Below are 26,908 nucleotides of genomic sequence, written 5' to 3'. Positions count from 1 at the left end.
CTGGCTCACCATCCCCAGTGGGTATTATTGCGAATGTGACATTATTGCGAATTAAATTGAGTTTATTTAGTTTGCATGCATTTTATTTTAAACTCTTGTCGTAGGCTACGGCCCGGTTAGGAATGTCCCGCGGCCCGGTTGGGGACCGCTGTACTAGGATACATATCAAAAGGATATGAAACAGCAATTCAAAAATGTGATGAATGGGTAATGTGATCATTTACAACCCAAGACTGGCTAAAATCTCACGCACACGGCAACCCAAGACAATATAAAACTGGCTAATCTCACGCACACGGCACACCAGAGTTATTGTTGGCATTTCTTTAATAAATTCTGGCCAGAGAAAAAGTATAAAAAGACATTGGTTGCACATTTTTTTGTGCTTGGTTAAATGTCTTAAAAAATAATTTTCAACTTTATCAAAGATCTACACAAGGGCTGGTGGGTGTTGTTACCAACACCACCTGATTTTCAACATCATTCAGTAGATTTCCATACATTCAGTCAGCCAAGTGCTTCTGGTCTCTATACAGTCTAATTTAAATCCTCTACTGAAAAATTAGATGATCTCCAGGTGTTCAAAAAGATCTTCAAAATGAATATTATTTAATGTCTAACCCATACATACAATGATTCTTCCAGCTTTATTCAGTAGTTCAAAACGTCTTAACACAGTTGTCCCTATGGAAGTGCTGGTGAAGCAGTCTTTAGCCATAAAGGTTCTTTTAAATTTCAAACTATGAATGATGATGAAACCAAGCATATACAGACACACACAAAAATTATGAGCAGGAAAAGCTCACCATAAAAGATACCCTGGGAGTTTGTCTATTACAGAGGAGTATAATATCTTCAAACAGTATCTTAATATTATTAAGAATCCAGTAAACATATTCCTTGCATAAGGGCTTAGAATGGCAGTCAGAAAGGAGGACACTGTCCTCTCAATGATGCAGTGCTCATGTGAGGGGCAAATCCATGGGGGAGAGGTGGGGCTCCAGACTGAGAGGGTGATTCCCATGCTTGGCCATGGTGAGATGTCACTGTTGAAGGAGGAAATGGCAGAGCACCATCCTTTCCTGAAATGGTGTGGTTGTAAAGTTGGAGGCTGGAGGAACCATTGACCGGTACTGGGCTTTGACTGTATTCAAAACGGTGGTCTATATCACCACTGAAGACCATACTGTTTATGTTATTAGTACCTCCCCCTGACCCCACTGTTGCAACTCCTGTAACTCCCCCTGGTAAAGAATTCTGGGGCACTGTCGTACCGGCAGCAATTGGCTCTTGCTTATGGATGCCACAAAATGCATCCCTTAGAGTGTGCACTGGTATTTTCCCACTCATCATATGACTTAGGTAGCCATCTGGAAAACTGGAAGAGGGGAAGTGGGCAGGCCCAAGGAAATCACCTTCAGAACTAGGACCCTCCACACCCAGAGGAGGAGGGTACTCGGGCAAGTGACACTGTTTGATTTCAGAGCCTTGTCGATAGTCCAGATCTTCACAATGAGGGGGTGGCTCAGGAGGCTCTGGAGGTCTCTGGTCTGGAGGTAAGATGGGCAAAGACTCCTGTGATCTGGAAGAAGACAGCACCTCACTTCCAATAGATACTGAAAGAGAAAACATATATTAGCCAACAGATCAAAGAAATGCTTGTGCAAAATTAGTAAGAAGCAGGAGCCTCATTACAGAAAATTCCTAACTCTATGATCCTAAACTGAGATAAGACAGGATTTCATTTAGATTTTTGGTATTACAGAAACATGTACCCTAACTACATTTAGGAAAATATCTTAGCTCATCATAGGATAGGAATTTGACCATCACAGAACAGTCCTAACTTAAGACAGTCCCAAGTTAAGAATTTTAAATTAAATAGGCATAAACCCAGCCCAAAATAACTTTGGCAGTCTTGTCAAGCCTAGCCTCTGACTAAGAACATGATTCTCAGAGACATACAATCATGTCACTAGATTGGGAAAATTGGACAAACAGCCTAAAGATATAGGCTATGGCCTTGTCCTAAATGGAAGGCAGCTGCCTGCTGCCTTCAGCTATCTAACGAGTCACTTGCCGTACCAGCTATGAATTTTGTTTTGGATGGCCTATAAAAGATAGCAACACAAAAAGCTGTTGCTAGGATACCAGAAACCAGAATAAGGTAAACCTCGACTGCACAGCTCTTACCAACAGCTACACATTTTGTTGGCAGCATGAGGGATGCATCTATGCTGCCTTCAAAATGTGTCAAAACAAAGGCATGTTAGAAGGCAGCATTTTATACCACTCTGTGATTCAGACATGCCTTAAAGAATATATATATGAAAGAAGTTAAATTAAGTCTAAATTAATTTCCATAATTTCATAGTCAAGCATGCAAGCTTTAGTTTGTTTTAATATCATTTCTTTAGGTACCCAAATACTTACTACTTACTACTTGTAACATTTATTTGTAATTGAGTGGGTGTATTCCTTTGGTTGCTAAGGACTTTTAAAGACATCATTACAAAAACTTTAAACGCAATTTTCTATGCAATGTATAGTGCCAAAACATACTGTAGCTTACATGCTATGTAAACTGGTCTAGGGACACTTGTGACAGCATCAAGCACGCATTTGAAAATCACACTGTGCGCAATTGGATAACACTATACGACCAATGTTAACTGACTGATTCTAGACTTTGGCGCAATTGGATAACACTACGACTGTCATCTGTTCAGCTTGCCTCTGACAGTTGGCCTTTGCTAATTTGGCAACCCAAATAAGAGGACGCGCCAGCCTATTATTAATACGCTATTCTAGAATTCATCGTTCAACATAAACGAAAATACCACGAGATTTCGCCCCATAACTCAATTTTTTTCACGGGTTATAGTAATGTTGTCAAATAAGCCATTACTTCAATTCATCGTGTTTCCTTACTCTCTGACGACATGGTGATTAGCCCATGCCTTGAACATTTGCCGGAAGTTTTCACTTCCCATCTTCGGTAGCCTGGCCTTAATTGCCTTCCTACGTACTTCTGCTCGATTTTCATCTCCACGACTCCGTCTGGGATTCTGGCCATTGGCCTCGCTCGCAGCGGTAGATTCGACTCCGTGCCAATCAGCGAGCAGAAGGCGGGAGTTGTGAGAGACGACGTCGAGATTCTGTGCTGTGTTTGAATTGTAGTCCTCGAGGAGTTGGCAATGGCATAAGTTAATGAAGCAATTCAGTCCGTGCTGGCTACGCTTCCAAATATTCAGGAACTGAACTCCGAACAAAAGGAGTGTTTAACACATTTTATTTCGGGCAAAGATGTCGTGGCCCTACTCCCTATGGGATTTGGGAAACGTTTGATTTGTATCGCGCAGTAGCCTCGATATTAAATTACAGCATGTGCGGCAGACCCGGTATGAATGAAGCGGCGTGTTTTCAATGATCACATCTAGCTTTGACAATTGTGATGATATTGTATCGCCGAGGCTATTTGCCCCCGTGTTGGGCTTTCCCCTGTGTTCCCCTGTGTCTTCTGTGTTCCCGGCGTGTGTGCGTGTGCGTGCGTGTGCGTGTGCGTGCGCGCGCGCGAGTGTTTGTGTCTCCCTCTTCCTCCTGTGTCATAGAATGTGTCAATGAGTTCTGATGTGTTTTGATTGGGGGGAGGTGTCCGGGAGGGAATATTTAGGGGTTCAGATAGGTTAGCGATTGCTAAGGGGAGGGAATAGAATAGGGGGTTCTAAGACGTCTAAGTTTAGTCAGAGTAGAAGTGGATTACGTGCGAGTGAGTTGTGTTGCGTTGTGTTGTTGGCCGATGAGTGTGAATGACGAGTGATTGAGACCGTGATTTATCAGCTATCAGTTTGTTGTTTTGTAGTGGACACCTCCTGTTGCCCGTGCACTAGCCTGTACATCTATAGGAAATAAACTACCGGAGTTTTGGAACGATATATCAGCCACCCCGTCTCCTAACTTCTCTTTGGCGTTACAATATGTTATCTTCAACCTTACTGTTGAATAGTAATCTGCTATTTGCTATTCTTCCACTAACTCTTACATTTGTATCGCAAAGCTGGCATGGTCATTTACATCCATCTTGTTCGCTTTGGTGGGGAATGATTGTTGTAGACAATTTCTGAGCGTTGTAGGGTAGCTTAGTTCACGATCGAGCTGGCGCATAACATACGTCACGGCCAAACGTTAGCGATTGGGTGAAATCGGATCCAATCGTTTCAAACTTCTACAGAGTCCACACATCCAGCTTGCAAACATTCGTCAATAGCCGAGATCCCAGACCCTTGTAGAAGCGAAGCATACCAAGGGGATGGCAAATGGCCAGGCTACATCTCCGGTAGTTTTTATTTAAAAAGAAATACATATGGGACAGGATCATCCAAGTGAATAGCTATAGCTTGACTAATAAGCGCAAACTGAAGCTATCTCCCTTAGTGTCATTGACCGCATAGGCTCATTTGACTTTCCTTGAGTAGGCCAAAGCATTCACGTTATTGTTGTCACACTTGTGTGCAAATTATAGGAATATGATCGAGAAATTGTAATGTTGTGGAAAGGTGGCCTGGATCAACTTTGTTTATTCCATTTCGGGTGGTTTTCGTGTACGAGATGTTTTAGTAGGAATTCCACACAAGTCTTTGTACATGAAGCCCCAGGTGTCTTGCTACGGGCATGAGTAAGAGTTGTTTGGATAAGATATGCAAAAGATATCAGTAAATATATCGGTAAAATAGGCACACATAGGCTTTCACCGCTCTACTGTAGCCACTCCCCCATCTGCGTGTTTGTGTGTTAACCGCATATCTGTCGAACTGTTCATGGGATTGATTTCAGACTTGGCAGGTGTCTTGATACGGGGTACCAGTAAGTGCAGTGTCACAAAAAGTGCAAAAGATATTGTTAAATATATTGGTATAAGAAGCACACGTTGGGTTTCTCCGCTCTACTGTAGCCACTCCCTCTCTCACAGTACAGCGCGGGACCAGAGACAGAGGATAGAAGCGGAGCTTTGGTAGCACTGAATCAGGGCACAGCATGGGTCAAGATGTTTGGATGATAATCAGAGTATCAGAGATTCCCCTCACCCACGGCGGAATGGGTGGGTGGCGGAATTGTTTTCTGAATCTGTAAAATAGCACCAGGGAATGTTTGCGCCGGAACACGCCTCCTCTTTTCGCTGAACCGCCCCCAGGAGCTCAAGTTCATTTCCTAATTTAACGACCTGCGTCTGTGTGCATCTGTGGAGGGGAAATTCCGCTGTGCGTTCAATGCAAAATAGGAATGATACACGCACCAGTGTATGAAGTCAATTGCGCTACGTGCAAGATAGAACCCTATGTGTTTTATGTAATTTAACAGTAGGTCATTATCCCCTCCATCCAAGTTCTATTGTTTAAGTTACTTAGTTTCAGTCAGTCTCTAACAGGCGTCTGTAGTAGGCTAGTGAGTTTGGTCGTTCGGTTATTCTTTGACAAATAAAACATTCCATGCTAACGTGAAATTGAACGTAGCTCGTTTTAAGGCAGAGCATTGTCCCACCTTGAATCAGTTATCTATCAGATTATCAGGTATGTGTGGGCTAACCAGCAAACTGTAGCCTACAAAATGAACAGATTCCGTCTTCAGTTTAACTTGTATTTAATCAAATTGTAGCATTACGGGCATGCGTAAGATGCGTGTCTCACACAGTTGATCCGATGCGTGACACTTGAGCCATTCGTGTCGTTGACTTCAATGCTGGCTGCAGGTGTTTTGCTCATTTCTGCAGCTGTGGATACATGAACTCCCGGGCTATCGAACACTGTACTCCTCTGCTCTCATATATTTTACGACCCTCTCTGATCTGCTGACCACTTCTAGTTAGCATGGCATAGCGGAGCGAAAGCATACGGTTTCTTTCCTTAGAGCAACTGTTGTCACGACAAATCTAACATTACTGCGAGTAGGCTAGTTGGCAAATAGCCTAGATATTATTAATGCTGTTAAGACATCATTTTCATCTATGGTAGCCACAATACATTTTAATAGCATTAAAAAGTTGTTTTTCTGTCACATATGCATTGAACTATTTAAAGTCTTGTTTTACCATTTTGAATGGATTCAGCTCACTCGCGATTCAGAAAGATGGATGCATTTCATAGCACTCTGTCAACTGTCACTATTATTTTAAGTTCTTACCAGGGATACTATCCTGATTCATATTGTATGCCTTCTACTGGCGCAACACATGCAGGTTTAAATGGTGCATAATAAGTTAGCCATAATAACTTCTGCTTTTGAGACAGACATAACGTCACACTCAGACATGAGCTTAGATGGTGCACTCCGCTCCTGATGCACATGAAATTACCGAACCATGAATTCACGTGAACCAATACTCGGTAATACCAACTTGTTTCGGTCGGTACCGGTAAAAGTACAGGGGTCGGTACCCAACCCTACTTATTATACAGTAGAAGTAGAGTGAGTATTACTATTTAAGTCTTTTATTATACTTACAATATTTCTACCCTGAAGGATTTCATTCACGCTCGGACTGGTAATCTGTACAACCGGTGGGCTGGTCCACATGTGGGCCGGTGACCTCCGGGATTTTTTTTTTTTTTTTTTAAAGTTATTTAGCCTATTTGCGGCCCGTCATGTAGGCCTAGCTTATAAATGCAGTTGCATCCATTTGGCTTGGGGGATGACAGGTCAATAATTTTGGCCTCTTAATGACAGGTTCAGTGTGTGTTACGATCGCGCCACCCTGCCCCACCCCTCAAGTGGATTTGTCCAAGCAGCCGCTAGTTCGAGTGCATGGTAGCCTAGGCTGTATAAGTGCCCTCCGCTGGCTGGTGTTAACATTATTGCAGTTTAACCGTAAACTACAATCAGAGGTCTAGTTTTATTCCATAAATATATTGTTTTTATAGACGTTAGTTGCACGCGCTACCAAGAGCTCGTTTAGGCTACTGCACCTACTGTAGTGCGGTTCTGTCAACATAAAAAAACGGGTAATGTAACAATTTTCGCACAACTTGGTGGAAAAGTGTAGCGCAGGTTAAAGAAAAACCATTCATTTTTTGAGCTGATACTACTCAAAAGGAACGTCAAAGTATTTCCCATAGGCCTATCCTTTTAGCTCACAATGAAAGTGAAACTTGGAAAGTGGTCTCCACCGAGTGTTACATTAGATGCACAATCAATCGCGAGTCGATGCGGGGGGGGGGGGGGGGGGGTTTAGTAGATTAAGGCGAGACACTACAGGTGAATAGGGTAAAATTTTTAATAAGCAGATATCACTATGAAACTTCCCCAGTTGATTACTTACATTAATATGAGAAAAAAATGTATTACAAGTTTGCTGTAATTTAATGTTTACATATGCAAATTAGGCATTATCTAATTAAATATGCGCTAATCTGCATATATTTTTTAAGGCACGAAACCTGAGCATTGGATACAGCCAGTTTCAAAATTATGTTTTCATTGTGTTCAGATATTAGATGGGGAAACATTTACAGAGGGATTTATGAATATCTACTTTTGTTATCCTGTAAATCAGAAAATTATATCACTAGCCCTAAAAAATCTATTTTTTCCATGTTTTTAGGCATAAAATGTCATGTAAGTCAGGCTAGGAATAATATATCAACAAACCCCTCTGTAGAAATCTTCGACATATAGTTAGGCATAAGTCTAGAAAGTTTGGTGTATGTACGTGCTTCTGAAGGGGAGTTTTTGAGCTCAGAGGAAACTCATTTTGAGAAAACAGCCTTGAAAGACAGCCAATGAGATTCCGTTCTCAGCCTAGACTCGCCTTTGAACTTTCGCCATTGGTTGCTGATACAAAGGAAGTGTCCATATATGGATCACATAGCGTGATACAGGAAAAACAGAGCTTTCCAACGGTAGTGATATCACATGTCACATGATCTGTTTTGGACCACGGTCGCGGGAGTGCATGCAAGGTTAGAATGCTAACTTTTGCTGAATTTAGGAGAAATATACAGGCGCGAGTAGACAATATAATGAAATAAACACCTAAATGTGTAAATCGGACGTTTTTGTTGTAGTAGTGTGATAGAATACATGCTAAGGTAACATACTAGCTCAAAATCTCGAAATTGACCAGTGCATGAAAAAACAATGTTTTCACCTGCCGTGTCTCGCCTTAAGTGACAAGGGCTGCATAAGAAAGGTGGGGGAGGATTGGGGGGCTAACCCAACTGCCAGGGGTCTTGGTGTGTGTGTTGGGGGGATGACGGGGGAGATGGGATAGTGTGCTGTGTATGTGGGGAGAGGGCAGTGTGCAATATGTGTGTTGGAGAAGCTTCCTCATGAGACAATGTGCTGTGTAGGTAGGGGGGGGGGGGGGGGGGGGCAGTGACTGTGTGTGTGTGTGTAATACAGAAACAGAAATTCGTTCTACTTGGCCTCCACTGTACCATTCCTCCATGGATTTAAATACGTGACATGGAACTTCACAGAGGCGTCTCATGGAAAAGGAGCCCCAGATGGCGTGGGGGCAGCCTTAAAAAACCTGGCAGACCGAATAGTGGCATACGGCCAAAGCATCCCAGATGCAGATACTCTGTTTCAGCAGCTGACCCTGAACTCCTCGGTAACTCTATTCCAGGTGTGTGTGTGTGTGTAACTATGTTCTAGGCTATATTGCACATTGTAGATTGTTTGGTTGAACACCATTTCAATCTTCTGTGAAATGCCTGTGACTTAAGAAACTGATAATGAAGTTCACTGTGACTTTGACAGGTGTCTGAGGACAAAATTAAAGAGAGGGGTGAATTGCTTCCTCCACACCTTAAGCCAGTCCCAGGGACAATGAAAATCCACCAAGTAGGTCAAAATTAATATATTTAAGTGCTCACATAACAAGTCACACTAGCCACATACTGTAAGTTAGTACATTCAAGATATCATTATGTTGCCATCCTAATCACATTTCCATAAATTAGTAAATCAGTAGATAAATTACTAAAACTGTTTTTGTTAATCTACACAACAGCTGATGTCCACCACTCCTGGGGTAGTTCACACGAGGGAAGTGTCATGTTTCTGTCAGAAAAATTGTGAGTGCTTCTCTCCATCACGCCATGCATTTGCGGAGGAAGACGACGTTTCCACAAAGCCACCAGAGGCTTCCATAGAGGTTGGCCAGTGGGTCCTTGTGGAATACGACGCAGATCTGTTCCCCGGTGTAGTTACACAGGTAAAAAAAATATTTCAAGGCATTACTTTCAGGTGAAACTACATTGTCAGGCTTGTTTAGTCGCCAAGTTTCAAATGAGTGCTGGAGAGGCAAGTTGATGGCACTCTCTTAAAATTATTCTTTATAAAATACAGATTGCAGATGACCAGTATGAGGTGGACACTATGAACTGCGCTGGGGAAAACCGATTTTATGTGCCATCAATTAAGTTTTCTGGGGAAAAGGTGTGGTACTACCGCCACGACATCAAAGACCAAATTCCCGAGCCTCTGCCAGTCACTTCCTCTGCGAGGCATTTTTGTGTTTTGCCTGATATTTGGGCTAAACACAAGCTGCGCACCTGATGCATATTGTGATGTATGAGATGAGATGAGCACAATGAGATGTTGTAATGATCATTTTGTATGTAAACATTCCATTTCGATTTATATCTACATTGATGTGTATTGTTTTCATGAATTTAATGTTTCACAGTTGTGTAATGAGATGTATTGATTATATTGTATTTAAACATTCCTTTTCCATTTATGTCTACATTCATGCTTATATTTTTAATGAATTTATGTCTGAGGTACTGAGGTACAGTATGCTGGAATGTGTTTTATTAAAATACACAGTTCAAAATGGGATATTTTCATTCTTTCTGAGAATAATTTTCAACAGAAAATGCCACATTTACTTCTCCATACAAAACTCTAAAGGTAAATCTCAAGAATTTGTTATATATTCCCAGCATTCACACTCTGTTTGTTGTGTAAAGTGTTATGGTGAATTAAGTAGGAATCTCATTACCGAAACTTTGACACTCATTTCCGAAACACCTTTCTCTTTACCGCAACACAGGTTTATTTACTTATTATTTTGCTGTTGTAAAACAAATTCTAGTTTATAATGGTATTTGGATAAATTGTATTTCTTCATTTGTCATCTGTACTAAATAAGTAATTATACATTTGAATTTTCAGTTAAATATCCTGAAAAAACAGGACATGAATCATGAAATATGTTGCGGTAATGAGACAAATCATAAAATTGAAAAAAAATGGGAAACTTATAAATATAATATTTTCTGGGCTATATACACATATGGGCACAACTGTTAATAATATCTATTAAAAAATTAAAATAGTTGTAACTTTTAAACCATATCTATTCTGTTATCATGTTGCGGTGCTGAGAATTTATGTGCTCTGACTGACTAAAATGCTCCAAAATATACAGAAAAAAATGAATATATATATATATTTAAGTGTTTTAAGAAGTTTAGACCCTAATCTTGCATAACAAAAAGAAAAATTGTATTCAAATGCCATTTTAAAATTTTCAAGTGTGAACCGTTTTAAATCTGTTTTTCATGAGAATCGCCCACGTAGTGTGTGTGTGTGGGTAGGTGGGGGCAGTGTGCTGTAAGTATGTAGAGGAGGTGTGTTGGAGAAGATCCTGAAGACAATGTGCTGTGTATGTAGGGAGGGGGAGGGGGCAGTGTGCAGCAAGTATGTAGAGGAGGCTTACTGTAGCAAGCAGTGTGCTGTATGTATGTGAGGTGATGACCGTGATTATGTAAGTGTGTAAGTAAGAAAGGCTAGGCAATCAAGGACATGGGTAGATAGATGGTAGATAGAAATCAAAAATAATAAATAAAAAGTTCTATGGAGATGTGCAAACGTTGGAGAAAGTCAGATATGTGTGTGTGTGTGTGTGTGTTTTGATGTGTGCTGAAATAAGAAAATAAATAAAAGATCTGTAGCATAGGGAGAGGGATGTAAAAGTGCTAAAAGTCATGTAGGGGGGGGGGGGGTGAATCATGAGTGCGAGTTCAGAGTTCGGATGGCCTGGGGATAAAAACTTCTCCCTCTGAGCGCACTACTCTCTGCAGAGTACTACAATCTCTAACTGTGGAGTTCCCATACCAGGTGATGATGCTACCAGTTAGAACACTCTCAACCGCTGAAGTGTAGAAGGCCTTTATTATGTAAGAACATAATGTAATCTTAAAAACGGCTGCCCTGATTAAAAAAAAATGTAACTGATCTCAGCTGGTATTCTGTCTATAATGGAGTGGAATGGAAATTTCTAAATGACCCCAAACTTTTGACCGGTAGTATATCTACAGGGATATTGTTGGGTTTTACATAGCTACAGCTTATGAAAAAGTAAGGATATGTTCAACTGAGAGGTCTACTATGGCTTGTCTTAATATTCCAGTCATCCACTTAGAACAAGCAATCAATTTGGGCACAACAAGATGCATTAACTTTAAATAAGAGTTCACCTGGAGACTCTGGGCTGGGCTTAGTAGGCTGTCTGACTTCGGATGGAGGCAACAGAGAAGATATCACTGCTGACCCAAGTGGGACTCTTCCTTTTGGCAAGTCAGCCCCCTCTCCTCCTGGATTAGGGTTTGGGCCTTCTCCCTCTGGCTGTTGCTGAGGCTGCTGAACCTTCAACAGCTGAGCCAGAAGCATAGTTACAGCTGTCTGTGTGGCAGCTGCTTCTGATGCCTCTCCCCCATCAATTTTACTGTTAACAGGGAGGGGCGACAGAGGTCTAGGGAGTGGTGGAGTACGAGGTATTTTGGGAGTATGGGAGGCGGGTAGAGGTGGAGCAAGGGTCTCATTAAGGTTGTCAAGCTCAACAAGTCCTGTAGGAGGAGCTCTGGTCAACTGCTGCAGAGTTTCCAAGTTCATCTTCGAGCTAATGGCATGGCAAAATTGAGCAGAGGCTGATGCTGTGCCTGTAGTATTCTTGGATTTAAGCAAATTGAACAACACCGCCAACTGCTCTTGTGTCAGCTGTGGGCTTACATCTTTAGGATCTGAAGGTGAAAAACAAGGACATAAAACAGATTTGTGAACAAAACTGGAGGATGCACCAATACTGATATCATCATGCTGTCAGTTTCATGGTATATCACAGTATTTGGTAACACTTTACTTGACAGTATCTCCATAAGAGTAACATGACATTGTCATGACACATGAACCCTAACCCTAATCCTAACCTCTAACCCTAATCCTTACCTAATCCTAACTCTAAACCTAACTAACTAACCCTAAACCTTCTTATAACAAAAAACAAATGCCACTTAATAACAAAAGCGCTACGTCATAAACATTGACTGACTGACTATATGACTTGTGTATGATATATTCATGACAGTGTCATGTCACTCTTATGTCCATACTGTCAAGTAAAGTGTAACCCAGTAGGTATTTATTAATTTAGCACAACTCACACTATAGGTTTGTATTTTACTTTATGAATATATTGAACACTTACAGAACACACTTTCTTTACATACATACACACACACACATTAATAATAATAAGCTTTATTTGTATAGCACCTTTCATACACAGAATGCAGCTCAAAGTGCTTTACATTTGAAGCATGTAACACAATAAGTCAGTCATTATCAATCACTTTTCTTCATTGCTGGGTCCGTTTATGATCCACTCAGCAACATATCAAAAATATAGAAAAAATATAGCTGCAAGCAGCAATGAGGGGGCCAAGCAGTTAAGCAGGAGTTGGGATTGGATTGGACTGGACTTGACTGTGTTGTGTTGTGTTAGATTGGATTGGACTTGATTGGATTGAATTGGATTGGACTGGACTGGATTCGAAGGTCACCGAATTTATTGTGTGTCCTCAAGATGTACTCCTAAGTCCACATACCAAGTTTGGTTTAAATCGGTGAAAGTGTTGATAATTATAGCACACCTTGTGGTCAAAGCACACCAAATTAATTGTGGGTCCTTAGGATGTGTTCACGAATCAACGTACCAAGTTTGGTGTCGATACGAAAAAGTGCGTCCTCAGGATCGGGTCCCGAGTCCATATACCAAGTTTGGTTTCGATATGTAAAGGCGTTATTGAGATATGAGCTAATTTCCTGTATCTCTAGCGCCCCCCTAGTGGACGAAGGTCACCAAATGTATTGTGTGTCCTCAGGATGGGGTCCTAAGTCCATATACCAAGTTTGGTTTCTATATGTGAAAGCATTGCTGAGATATGACTCTACTTCCTGTGATTATAGCACCCCCCCTAGTGGTCAAAAGACTACAAATTTATTGTGCGTCTTCAGGATGGGGTCTCAAGTCCATGTACCAAGTTTGGTTTCAATATGTGTAAGCATTGCTGAGATATGAGCCTACTTCCTGTGATTATAGCGCCACACTGTGGTCAAAATGTACCAAATTTCTTGAACCTCCTCCTAATTGGGTCCTGAGCACATGTAGTAAGTTTAGTCCTGACACGAGAAAACCTTGCTGAGATATCACTTCACTTCCTGTTTGGCGGCTTTGCCGACAATTTTAATTGGCTGTTACGGGAAAACACATTTTACCTAATTGCAGCGCCCCCTAGAGGTGAAAGGTCACCAAAGTTTTTGAACATCCTCCGGATGGGGTCATGAGTCCACATACTAAGTTTGGTTATGATATATTAAATGGTTGCGGAGATATGAGCTCACTTCCTATTTGGCGGCTTCGCCACAAATTTCGATTGGCTGTTACGGGAAAACGGTTTTAGTTCCGAAGAGGAAAAGGGATAACTTTTGTGCTGCTTTTGTGCAGATCATATGTACTAAGTTTCGTGAAAATCGGACAAACTATGTGAGGCGTGAAACTTTTTAAAGGTTTTTGACAAAATCCAAAATGGTGGAAAATCCATCATGGCGGAAATTGACATCATAGGGTGCATTGAACTCGGCTTGGTCCAAGGATTCCAACAGTACTTCATTTTTCAAAATCAGGCCAATGGGTCAGAAGTGCGTGAACACATGTGCAACTTTGGCCTGTTGGTGGCGCTAGAGCAGTCGAGGTGCCGACTTGAATCTTGGTGAAATTAATCATGAGACTGTGCCTAATTAGTGAACCAAATTTCACAACTTTTCACCAGACGGTTCTATGGGCTGCCATAGACTCCCATGCCAGAGGAATAATAATAAGAAAACTAACAAACACAATGGGTGCCTTCGCAGCTTCGCTGCTTGGCCCCCAATAACATGTCATAAGACTGGCAGCCTTAACCCTTTACCCCCCATAAGCACGCCATATGGCAACTGTGGCAAGGAAAAACTCCCATATTCCAGGAAGAAACCTTGAGCAGAACCTGACTTAATAGGGGGAGCCCATCTGCTTCTGGCTGGCTGCGCCCTCCAATGGCAGCAGATGTAGAATAATCTGAAAAAGTAGTCTACAGGATAAGAGGAGTGAACTAAAAGCTTTCCTGTACAGGTATGTTTTCAGATATTTTTAAAAAATATTTACTGAACTCGCCTGCTTGATGTACAGAGGCAGGGTGTTCCATAGTTTTGGGGCATAATGGATAAAAGCAGCTTCTCCACTTTGCTTGTGGAGCACTTTGGGTACGATTAAAAGATTAGAATTGGATGATCTAAGTTTCCTTTGTGGTTGATAAGATATTAAAAGCTCAGAGATATATGAAGGTGCTATGCCATTCAGAGCTTTGTAAGTAATTAACATAACCTTAAAATCAATTCTATAGGAAATAGGGAGCCAGTGCAGTTCAGCCAACACAGGGGTGATGTGTTCTCTCTTCTTAGTCTTAGTTAAAAGTCTAGCCGCAGAGTTCTGTATGAGTGCCAATTTCTTTAGATGTTTTTTGGGAAGACCAGTGAAAAGTGCATTGCAGTAGTCTAACCTGCTAGTGATAAAGGCATGAATTCGTTTTTCTGCATCTTGTTGAGTTAAAAAGAGCCGCACTTTGGCAATGTTTCTCAGGTGGAAATAGGCTGTCTGAGTAACTTTACTGATATGGGGCTTAAAACTTAACTCTGCATCTAAGATGACACGAGGCTTGTTACTTTTGGTTTGACCTGGTGCGCCAAGTTCCCCAGATTACTAAGAACAATGTCTCACGCTCTCTGTTTTGTCATCATTTAGTTTCAAAAATGTTTTGCTCATCCACTGATTAATGGAGGTTAGGCATGCAGTGAGGGAGCAAAGGCCATCTGGGTTAGTTGGCTCCACAGAAATATACAATTGGGTATCATCTGCGTAGCTATGGAAATTTACATTATGCTGACTTATGATGTTTCCCAACGGAAGCATATATAGGGAAAATAGCAGGGGACCAAGGCAGGTCCCCTGGGCCACACCAAAAGGCAAGTCATGTTTTTCAGACACATGATCTCCTAGACTGATATAAACATCTCTGCCAGTAATGTAGGTTTGAAACCAGTTTAGAGCATTATCAGAGAGACCCACCCACTTCGCAAGGCGGTGAATTAGGATGCTATGATCAATGGTGTCAAATGCCGCACTCAAATCCAGAAGAATAAGGATTGAGACTTTGTTTGAGTCAGTAGCTAGTCTGAGATCATTGACTATTTTTACTAGAGCTGTTTCTGTGCTGTGATTTGATCTAAAACCTGATTGGAATTTTTCAAGGATACTGTTTTCGTTGAGGAAGGTATTTAACTGATTACAAACGACTTTTTCAAGTACTATGCTCAGGAACGGTAGATTTGATATAGGCCTGCAGTTGTTCAGATTGGTATGGTCAAGATTCGACTTTTTAAGTAAAGGTTTCACAACAGCGGTTTTAAAAGCAGTTGGAAATATACATGTTTCTAATGAGGTATTTATTACCTTAAGAATAAAGGGAGCTAAGCTATCATATACATTTTTGAGGAATCTAGTAGGGATTGGATCCAAAACACATGTTGAGGAGCCGGTTTGAGTTATAATTATACCAAGCTCAGATTGAGTAATATTGCTAAAGAACCTTTTTGATTATATATACATATATATATATATATACATATATATATATATATATATATATATATATATATATATATATATATATATATATATATATATATATATATATATATATATATATATATATACATACATATACACACACACACACACACACACACATATATATATATACACATATATATATATATATATATATATATATATATATATATATATACATACACACACATACACACACACACACATATATATATATATATATATATATGGCCTATTGTTTCATATTATAACATAAAAGTATTACTATAAGAATCAAATTAGGCCTTCTACACACTCTGTAGTATGATGTGTGCCTGCCTCTATACTTGCTGATGTCCTGATTGTGTTATCTGCCTTAATTATACATATCTCAGTCTTTGCTGCAATTTCAAACTAATACTTTTTCTCCTTGGGAGAAGTCCTTTTGAGTCTTGGAAAATGCTTTTCTACATTTACATCGTGATTGACTCTGACACTAAATGTTTGCTCAATAAAAATAATATTATTTTAATATAAAATTGGTAAGCAAACGCTAAGCCCAATACACAGTAATTCAACACTGCTCCCTTTCGCCTTGACCCTTTTGGTAGGCCGTCAGTCTGCGGCTAGTGCAACAGAGATACATCCTGGCCAGGGTTTATTTTAGCTGGCTACAGTAAAAAAAATGGCCGTTTTCACTTGCAGAAAATGGAGAGAATGTCATGCATGCATGCTGAATGAATGAATAAAATATTAAATAGGCTTTTATTGCACAACAGATAAAATAAGTTACAGTGCCTATAGAAAATCATCATACCCCTTTGAAATAGTTACTTTATTTGTCATACAGCCTGAAATCAAAACCCATTTAAAAATATAGCTGCAAGCAGCAATGAGGGGGCCAAGCAGAATAGGCCGGAGTAGCCACGGCGACAAGATAGAACTCAGCAGACACTCGCGATCAACACTTTCAACAAGTGTAACATCAAATATAACTGATTTTGTAGGGGTGAAACAGAGCTGAGTATTGCCACCGCCTCCGCCAGCCAGCCCCCCCACCTAATCACCCCAGCACGTCCCACCCCGTCCTGCCCTGCCCTGCCCTTGCACGCACGCATTAGAATTAACTGGATGGAACATGTTGTCATCAGTTTCACATCAAAAAAACAAAAGATTGATAAAACACATCAGCAAATACAGTTCAAAATGCAATATTGCTAATTGCAGCACCCCCTACAGGTCAAAGGTCACCACATTTTTTGAGCGTCCTCCTAATGGGGTCATGAATATATGTAGTAAGTTTGGTGATGATACATGGCAGGGTTGCTGAGATATGAGCTCACTTCCTGTTTGGCGGCTTCGCCACTAATTTCGATTGGCTGTTACAGCCGAATGCTTCTGTCAATTGTTCCAGAAAGCAATGCACTGATAAGGCATGGTCTGAAGATGGTCTCTGCCATTTTTGGTGAGGATTCGCTGAAATTTGTGACCTGCGAAAACTTGTACGTGTTTTTGATTAAATCAAATATGGCGGCCGAATCAATTACGATGACATCACAAGTCGGCTTGGGTCGGCCTAAGGACCTCCAACAGCATTACCAGATACCACTAGTGTGTTTTAATTCTAAGCACAACTGCAGCTACAGGCCAAAAGGCATGTTTCTTAATTACAGCGCCCCCTAGAGGTCAAAGGTCACCAGATTTCTTGAGCATCCCCCTGATTGGGTCCTGAGTCCATGTACTAAGTTTGGTTATGATAGATTTATGGGTTGCTGAGATATGAGCTCACTTCCTGTTTGGCGGCTTTGCCGCAAATTTCGATTGGCTGTTACGCGCGAACGGTTTTAGTTCCGAAGACAAAAAGCAATGCATTAATGAGGCATGGCCTGAAGATCGTGTGTCAAGTTTGGTGACGATCGGACAAAATTTGTGACCTGTGAAAGATTAGTTTCACTTTCACTAAAATCCAATATGGCGGAAAATCCATCATGGCGGAAAATGACGTCATAGGGTGCGTTGAACTCTGCTTGGTCCAAGGATAGCTCATTTTTCAAAATCGAGCCAACGGGTCAGAAGTTACGTGCGTGAAAGCATGTCCAACTTTGGCCTGTTGGTGGCGCTAGAGCGCTCGGGGTGCAGACTTGAAACTTGGTGAAATTAATCAAGGGGTACTGCCTAATTAGTGTGCCAAATTTCACAACTTTTCACCAGACGGTTCTATGGGCTGCCATAGACTTCAATGGCAGAGGATTTATAATAATAAGAAAACTAAGAAACACAATGGGTGCCTTCGCAGCTTCGCTGCTTGGCCCCCAAAAAATCTTTTTCCAGTTTTATTTACAAATTTAGCCGTACAACATCAAAATAATGGAAAAAAGGCAACAGGTCTGAAAATTAATAAAAAAAATGAAAAACTAGAATAACAGGGTTGGAAAAGTCATCAATCCCCTGATTTAATACTTCGTAGAGCTACCTTTTGCTTTAATTACAGCCATCAATCTGTTTGGATATGTCTCTATTAGCTTTGCACACCTAGATTGGACTCAAACATGTCTTAAAACAACCCTTAACTTTCGTTTTCAAAACTGTGCAACTCACCCGAGTGGTTAGTGGTGTTCGTCTTTCGTGTTTTATTTGGCATTCTGTAAAATCCCATTGATTTCTGTTGGAAGACTCATTGCACATTGATATTACTGCACCACCGTCTATGCTTCAGGTTCAAATATTGAGCGGAAGTTTATCCGCGGTTGTGAGGTGTCTGAATAAATAGTTCCAAAATAGCAAATAAGACGGCTGGAAATCATACATTGCGCCGATATATTTGCTTTTAATAATCAACGAACACTACTAACCACTCGGTGAGTTGCACAGTTTTGAAAACGAACGTTAAGGGTTGTTTTAGGACATGTTCGAGTAGCCTACAGTATGCCTGTTGGCAGCCACTCTAAGTAGTCAAAGGCGATTCAAAACGAGTCAGAAAAGTCGAGACGGGACCAATCGTCAAAATTTCGGTGTCGACCACTCTAGTTCATCCAAAACAAACCAGAAAAGGGACTCAAAGTGCTAAATACCAGAATTTTCCTTCAAGCCACAGCTTTGTTCTTTTGGCAGTATGTTTAGGATCATTGTTGTGTTGGAAGGTGAATGACCTGCCCATCCTCAGCTGTCTAGCAGAGGGAATCCTCAAGAATTTGGGTGTACTTGGCAGCATCCATTATCCCTTATATCCTGACCAATTGCCCAGTCCCCGTTGAAGAGAAACATCCCCACAACATAATGTTGCCCCACCATGCTTCATAGTAGGTATGGTGTTTTGGGTGGTGTGCTGTGTTTGGTTTTCACCAAACATAGCGCTTGGAGTTCAGTCCAAAAAGTTCAATCTTAGTGTCATCTGACCATAAAACCTTTTTCCACATGGTAGCAGAATATTCCAGATGTTTTTTGCATAGTGCAGACGAGAAATAAAATATGTGGCAAAAAAAATATTTTATCTGTAATTTTTGTATATTTTTGATGGTGCTTAATTTATATGAGCATTCCATAGTCAGCTATGCATAATGGTGTGCCACAGGCCCTTACCTGGAAGGGTAGTGGAGGCCACACCTTTGTGTACCACAGGTACCGGGAGACCCTGTGGGGTGTTACTGCGGCTATCATCCAACCCCAGTTCTTTTCGTGGCGCCTTGGGAACAATCTCTTCTGGTATCTGCTTCTGTCTCCGCCGCTTCTTGCTCCACAATTCATGACAATCCTGCCACAAAGGGAGACTACAGGGATTTGTAGGGGGGAATTACACAGAGAACAATGAAATCAAATTACATGAGACGACTACAAATTTGAAGTGCAGAAGTCATGAGAATGTGCCATTAATTGCTTTGAAAAGGTTTAGGATTACGTTAACTAAAAAATAAGGGTTTTCTTGTGCGCACATACCCAGGAGGGGGCATTTTGGCTGGGTTTACATCTTTGAGAAATTCACTTCTTAGGGCCTGTTCTGCTGTGCAACGCTTGCTGGGGTCAAGGGCCAACATGTGATCAAACAGGTCTAGTGCTGTGGAAGAGATACTAAGAGAAAGAGAAATGTGCTCAAATAAAAACCTATATATAATAACAGTCAATTACAAACATGCATGTAGGGCTGGGCAATCTGGCCAAAAAAATGAAATCTCTCTCTTTTTTTGGTACTGTAGACAAGTGTCGGATTTATTTTCTCTACCTGAACTCAAGATAAGATACATTTTATCTTGATTTTCTGATTTAGGCATTTTTCACATCAATCAAAAACAAACTCAAATTAAATTCATATGATGTGATCTGATGTATCGCCCAGCCTGATATAAATGTTTCATGTATTTTGGTTTGACAGGAGCAAATGTAGGTCATATTTTCAAAGTAACTTCAAATATATATATATTTTGAGAGTCACAGGTGAAAACACATCTTACCATAGTTTGACAGCACATATGTTGTACAGGAGCATGTCAAAAACTTTTATAAACTAGATTCATTACACATAAAGTAAAATATTTCAAGACTTTTTTTTTTATTTAATCTTTATGATTACAATTTACAGTTCATTTATGATACAAAAATGTCAACCTGAGATCAGCTCTAATCAGCTAATTAAGCCAGAACACCAGCAATGGTTTCCTGAGCCTTTAATATCTCAGTCTGTGCAGGGCAATGTACTTTCCCATGATATTCATTTTTTTTGAGATGCACCTGTACTACTGCATACTTGCTGCATACCACAAGTTACTCAGTTCTGTAAATATGACTAAACTTTGTTACGGAGTCCAGAGTCCATGAGAAGACTTAACTCACAAAGAAAATTCTTCTCTCAGACGTCGACGGTACTGTTTCTTTGGCTTCATCGTGTTGAAGTATGGTAGCTTTATGACATCTGGCCACACAGCTGGGCAAGGGCTGCCACATATTCGACTACAAAAAATACAACTCAAAATTTAACTCATTACTCAAAGTACTTAACTTCTTCAGTCATACCTTGCTTCAATAGTCCGCACATAGACTATCTACAGATGCTTAAATTGTCAACAAATTATCTATTGACACCCTGTTAACTATAAACTATGATTAAGGTGATGTTCAGTAATTGTTCAACAAGACATTCACATAAATGCTAACCAGTGTTTCCCACAGAATTTACTATTCTATTTGTGGTGGTAGGTTTGCAGAATTAACTTGAATGCAACATTTTTGACAAATTAGCGCAGCGTGGTTATGATGCAGATTTAAGCACAATTTAGCCAGTCGACTTTTATGCCAACAAGGATTGTTAATGTTTTCTTTAAAGGGGAACTTGGCAACTATTTCAACGTAATAAACCGGTTTAGAAATCATTTGGATGGTTAAATGACCTGTTCCGGTAAAAAAGTTGACTTTTCCCGCTGCCCCTAGCGTCCCCAGGCGGAAAACCAACCTTGCAACATTGAGACTACCGTCCCGGAAAGAGAAGTGAGAAACAAGAAACTCGTTTTAAATCGTGTTTCTTACCTTGTAACATTCACATTGTCTGCCGAACTTATGCTAACTGTTTTTCTAGCTTGTAAACAAATCCATGTGCTTTATCGTTACCTTTTTCCACAGTTTGAAATAGCATAATGCACAATTTCTCCAGCAGAGGGGGAAATCCTGCCAAGTTTCCCTTTAAATGTGCATGTAGGTAGTTGAGATACAATGAGAGGCTGTGCAAAGGTGCACATAGCTCTACTATAAACCAATTCCATCCAATTTAAATAGCACAACATGGAAAATCATTGTATGGTGGTCAGTGTTGATATTGTGGTGGGGCGCCACAAATAAGTCAATGTATGAGAAACACTGCTAACAGATGATCTGTTAAGTCTCTGTGGGCAGAGTATCCAAGTAAAGTGTTCCCTTTTCTTTATGTAACTTTGTAAAATTGAGAATACCTTATGTTGTCTACGTTTCTGTGTGCTCTGATTTACGTAATCCTAAATGGGAAACGAAGGCTACATTCACATCAGGTTCGTTTGATGTGACAATCAGATCGGAATTCATGCATATTATTAGTTTATATGCATGTTCTTTTCCTGTAGGCTACCAATATCTCCTGTTGCAACAGCACACTGAGGAAATGACAAAAATAATAGCCTTGTAGGCTACAGCTGACAAGTCGTTTCCCTGTCCTCCAGAGCAAAATGTGATACAATGATAAGCTACTTTTATAGATGTAAGAGGGGTGCGCTCAAGGCTATTTGGTGCTTACAGTCCAGGACCATAGGATCAGAAAGACAGGCTGGGCTACTTCTAGGAGACTAAACCCAGGGATGACCGGAGCACTCTGAATACTTTTAATACTTTTATATATGTATATTGTTTTCATATTATACTGATTTATATAAGGATGTTCCATCTGCTGAATCAAATCTATTTTATGTCGAAATGGTCTTAAATATACAGTATATTTACTTCCTGTATTACGGGTAATGTTTTTTTCTTATTGACTGTAACAATTGCTTACACAAATGAATGGTTAATTCTTATAGACCAAATAAATATAAACCATTGTGTCTGACTTTATTATTACTTTTTATGCATATTTTTATGTTGCTGGTAAGAAAGAGAATGTGAATTCTGTTAACATCCTAAATCCCGTTTCCTGCATTTTTTTACACTGATCAATAAATTTATCCTAACTTTTGAAAGGTTACACATATTCCAATTCAGTCTTTTTTGTTAAATAGCCCACAACTTGCTGAACATGTCATACACTCTATATTTTTCTCTATCTTGTAGTGAAATATGATGAAAATTCATTTTTATGTGAATGAAATGAATTTTTGAAAATCCTCTCCAAATGTATATCCAACATTTGTCAAAGACTGTTCATTACTATATACATTACCATATGCATTTTCAATCATTTCATAGAACTGATCTGATTACAATGGTATATCCCATTGATGGTATGTATTATACTCAAGAAATAAGGTTTTTTGTGTGAAGTCATCCAGCACCAAAAATGGAATGTTCGGCGCGGGCACAAAAGGATTAACTGAAGTAGGCCTATCCCACTCGTTTTTCCCCCTAATATGGATATTATCTCTTTCATGGCCAGTTAAACCTACAAATTAAACCCATATGCTATTTTCTCCATTTCCCTACCTTTCCCTCCATTTCCCTATCGGCCATTTAGGTTAAATGAGGAGAATCAGGAATTAGTCTTTACATTTAGCCCAACGCTACTGTGGCATTGCGTTGGCCCATCTGCTTTTTCCTTCACCATCTTTAATATGCTACGTGTTTATAACTTAACCTACCATGAATTAGAGTTTGATTCATGGTCTTGTTATTTGGACCCTAACGTTCTTCTTGTAGTCCAAATCCAAATAATAAAACAAAGTAAGCGTTCAAAACAAAACACATCTTTATTTACAACCGTAGACTAGCCATATTTCTAATTGTGCTATGTGATCCACGTTTGTGCTCTGCGCTTTTATGAGTGCACTTGATCTGCCGGGAGGTTGCGGGGAAAACATGCCATAGATAGTCACTGATTTGGCTATTTTCTTAATAAAGTGTGGAATGGATTTAATATGGTAGCGCTCATAAAAAGTCACAGTGAATAAATCGAAGTGATTTTCAACATGGTAGCCATAGCCTAGAAGTGTGTGTGTGTGTGTGTGTGTGTGTGTGTGTGTGTGTGTGTGGGGGGGGGTGGGGCAGAGATTAAAATGCAATAGGCTATCATGAGATTGTTATAATTATCAGAAAATCCCAACAGGGCGAACCCGATGCCCTGACTTTGTTTGTTGTTCGATTTGTTGGCCTGTACCGTTTCATGGCTTCTGCTGAGAAACAAATAGTTTGCTACACACAACACTGAATTCAATTCAAACATTCTTTAGAATGCAACTGATCAACCCGTCTGCTTTCACTTTAAATGAAATCCTTTAGTGAACGATAAAGACATGAATCTGAAACACAAAACCTGTTGCCTTTGACAGCGGTCTGTTTACACATAGCAAAGGACCTCTGAACATTGGTCCTTTAAAGGAGCATTTCACCGATTAGCATTAAGCTTTGTATCAGTAGAAACCCGGTAGTATCTTTGAATGACCATGCTTCCCTCCCTCATGTCCTCCTGAGAAGAGAGATATCTGTATTTTTTTGTCCGGAAAAAAAAAAATCTCAGACTACGCAAAAATTGTCATTTTGCATCATTGGAGGTTTTTTTGGCCAGAGGCTGGAGACTACAACACTAGTTCCAGATGTTTTCAACCCGCCCATGTGACCAGCCTATGAGTGTGACCTCACTCCTAGAATGTAATAGTAGTTTGACATCTTTTTTTTTTAAGCTAACAGGCTAACTGATATGGCAAAAGGGGATTTTGATAATATGGTGCAGGAATCTGATTCTCATTACTGCCTGTACGATCCGCGATACAGCGATGAACAGGAGGCCTGCAGCAAGACCTGTCTGTCGATTAGTAGGAAAGCCTGGGCCGACTCGAGCAGGGGCAGTGTCAATGCTCTCAACGGTATGTGTGGAGCACCTTAGCTTTGTAAGCTAAGCTGGCTAGGCTAGGCAGGCAGGCCATGCTTTTTCCCTGTGGATAAAGCTGATAAGTAACAACGACCAGCTTCCATTGGGCTTGGCTAGCCTGCCTTATGTCTCTGAAGTCCCTTATCCATCCGTGACGCTGCACATCCAATGTCTGGATGGAGGGATTGCTCAGCAAGGGTGCCTAACGTTAATCTGCAAGAGATCTGCAGCTGCCACGACCACCGAGCTGCGACTGCCATGCTAGCATCTACCGTTAAGTGCCTGGAGTCTGGATTGAGTGCTAAGGAACTCTGATGACCGCGTCAACCATGAAACAACAAACAACAAACGGTTGCTGTCTAGGACCACCGAGCTGATAATTGGCAGGGTCGCCCATCACAAATTCGGACTGTCTTGTTCTTCCAGTGCTCTCCAGACTGCCAGTGAATTCTCCGGGTTGGTCAGTTATAAAGAACTTTGTTGGCGTTGCACGGTTGTGAAGACACAGCTGTGCGCAGTTTTCACGCGGGTCATCATTGCCCTTGGACATTTTTAGCTGGTTTGGAAATTGGACTAATTTGACAAATTTTTTTTTTTTTTTTTTTAGTTGATTTTCTTTTTACTTTTTATTTGTTAATTTGTTTTTTGTCTGTCTTGTATGTCTTGGTGTCACGGGTACGCTGGCGACTACGCCGCTCCATCCGGCATCTTTTGTCTTTTTGTTATGCGTCTTGTTTGCGGAGCGCTTTGGGTTGCACTCTGTGCATGTTAAATGTGCTTTAAAAATAAAACTGACTTGACTTGACCTGGTTCTAGGGCTTAGCTGTGTTTCTCAAGTGCCTCAAGTAACTTAGAGGGCTAAAATGTGGTCAGTTCAAAGATGTTAGTAACTCTGTGCCAGCACTTTCTCTGATTGTTTTCTAGGAAACTACAGGGCCTCAGCTTTTGAAAGAGGTCAAGCATTTGATGATAGGCCAAAAATGGGGGAACAGTGTCCTCTGCAGTAGGCATTGTGCAATTTCGGGATTCTAAGAATGTTCCTTACTAATAGGCTTCTACCTAGTCCTTCTCCTGTAGTCATTGAGATAACTAGATGTACCGCAGAGCGGTACAAAATATGACCGCCGCCCAGTCCAGCACATTTTTTCCACAAAAATAAATCACGCTGAAAGGCCTATATGATTCTAACTGTCTTATGCATTATCCACACTCAATTCTCACTGGTATCTGCTAGACAACAAGTACAAAAACATGATTAGTTCATAGATTTCACATTTAAAATTCATTTTATACAACCCCACCCCCATCTTGCCTGTTCATAATTCTGAGAAATTCTTGAATTGTGTGCATGTGTGCATGTACACGTTTATGTTTATGTGTGTGGGTGTGTGTGTGCTTGTGTGTTTGCCTGCGTATGTGTGTTTGTGCATGTGCATGCATGCGTACATATCTCTACTGTGTGAGTATGTGTCATACGTATGATTACTGTGAATGTATGTGTGTGCGTGTGTATCTGTTTATGCACATGTGTGCACATGGAATGGGTCAACATGACCCCTGGAGGCAAACATACGGAAAAAATTGGTCATCCTAGGCCCTACGGTTCTCAAGATATTCACAGAAAACTGTGTCTGCCCTACCCTCCTTTCGGGGGGTCCAGTACAGCGGGGGGGGGGGGGGGGGGGCTACAGATCAAAACGAAAAACGATGGTTCCATGCTATCCATGTGGGGTTACATGCCCACCAAGTTTCGTGTACCCCGGTCTTTCAGTGTCCCGGGAATCCTTGTTGGTGTACGGCCACTAAATGTACACATACAATAAAATAATTTAAGGCCCCCCATGAACGAAAGTTCACAAAACTTGGCATGCATTCGGAGGGTGTCATAATGATCCTACACTTTCAATTTCGTGCAATTTTGACCATGTCAGCCAGAGATATTGTGATGACAACACCTAATTTTTTGCTTTTTAATTTTTAACTAGGTGGCGCTATACATGAAATAAGTGGTAATGGGATGAGTTGACATGCCCCCTTAAGACCAACATACAAAAAAAAGGTGGACCTACTAGGCCCTACGGTTCTCGAGATATTCACAGAAAACTGTCTCCGGCCACCTACAGGCCAGTTGGTGTATAGTAACATAAATTAATTTATTGTGTGGCCCCCCATGAACGGAATTCCACGAAACTTGGCGTGCATTCAGAGGGTGTCAATGATCCTACACTTCCAATTTCGTGCAGTTCTGACTATGTTAGGTTACAGATACCTGCGATTACAACACCTCATTTTTACTTTTTTGTGTTTAACTAGGTGGCGCTATACATGAAATGAGTGGTTATGGAATGGGTTGACATGGCCCCTTTAGATCAACATACAAAAAAAATGGTCCT

General features: G+C 40.6%; 1 protein-coding gene across 1 annotated transcript in view; it reads right to left on the bottom strand.

Moving 5' to 3' along the window:
• Positions 1–309: 309 nt before the first annotated feature.
• cdk13 (cyclin-dependent kinase 13) overlaps positions 310–26,908 on the bottom strand; it is a 79,797-nt gene continuing 53,198 nt past the window's right edge. Inside the window, exons 10-14 of the mRNA XM_042068001.1 lie at positions 20,810–20,926; positions 19,919–20,050; positions 19,565–19,752; positions 11,484–12,026; positions 310–1,616 (exon numbers count right to left, since the gene is read on the bottom strand). Of these exons, the coding sequence (XP_041923935.1) occupies positions 925–1,616; positions 11,484–12,026; positions 19,565–19,752; positions 19,919–20,050; positions 20,810–20,926 (1,672 nt within the window). The 3' untranslated portion in view covers positions 310–924. The remainder of the gene's footprint in view (positions 1,617–11,483; positions 12,027–19,564; positions 19,753–19,918; positions 20,051–20,809; positions 20,927–26,908) is intronic.

Source organism: Alosa sapidissima, chromosome 17 (assembly GCF_018492685.1).
Source record: "Alosa sapidissima isolate fAloSap1 chromosome 17, fAloSap1.pri, whole genome shotgun sequence".
Taxonomy (NCBI): domain Eukaryota; kingdom Metazoa; phylum Chordata; class Actinopteri; order Clupeiformes; family Clupeidae; genus Alosa; species Alosa sapidissima.
This window is presented reverse-complemented; position numbering and strand designations above follow the sequence as displayed.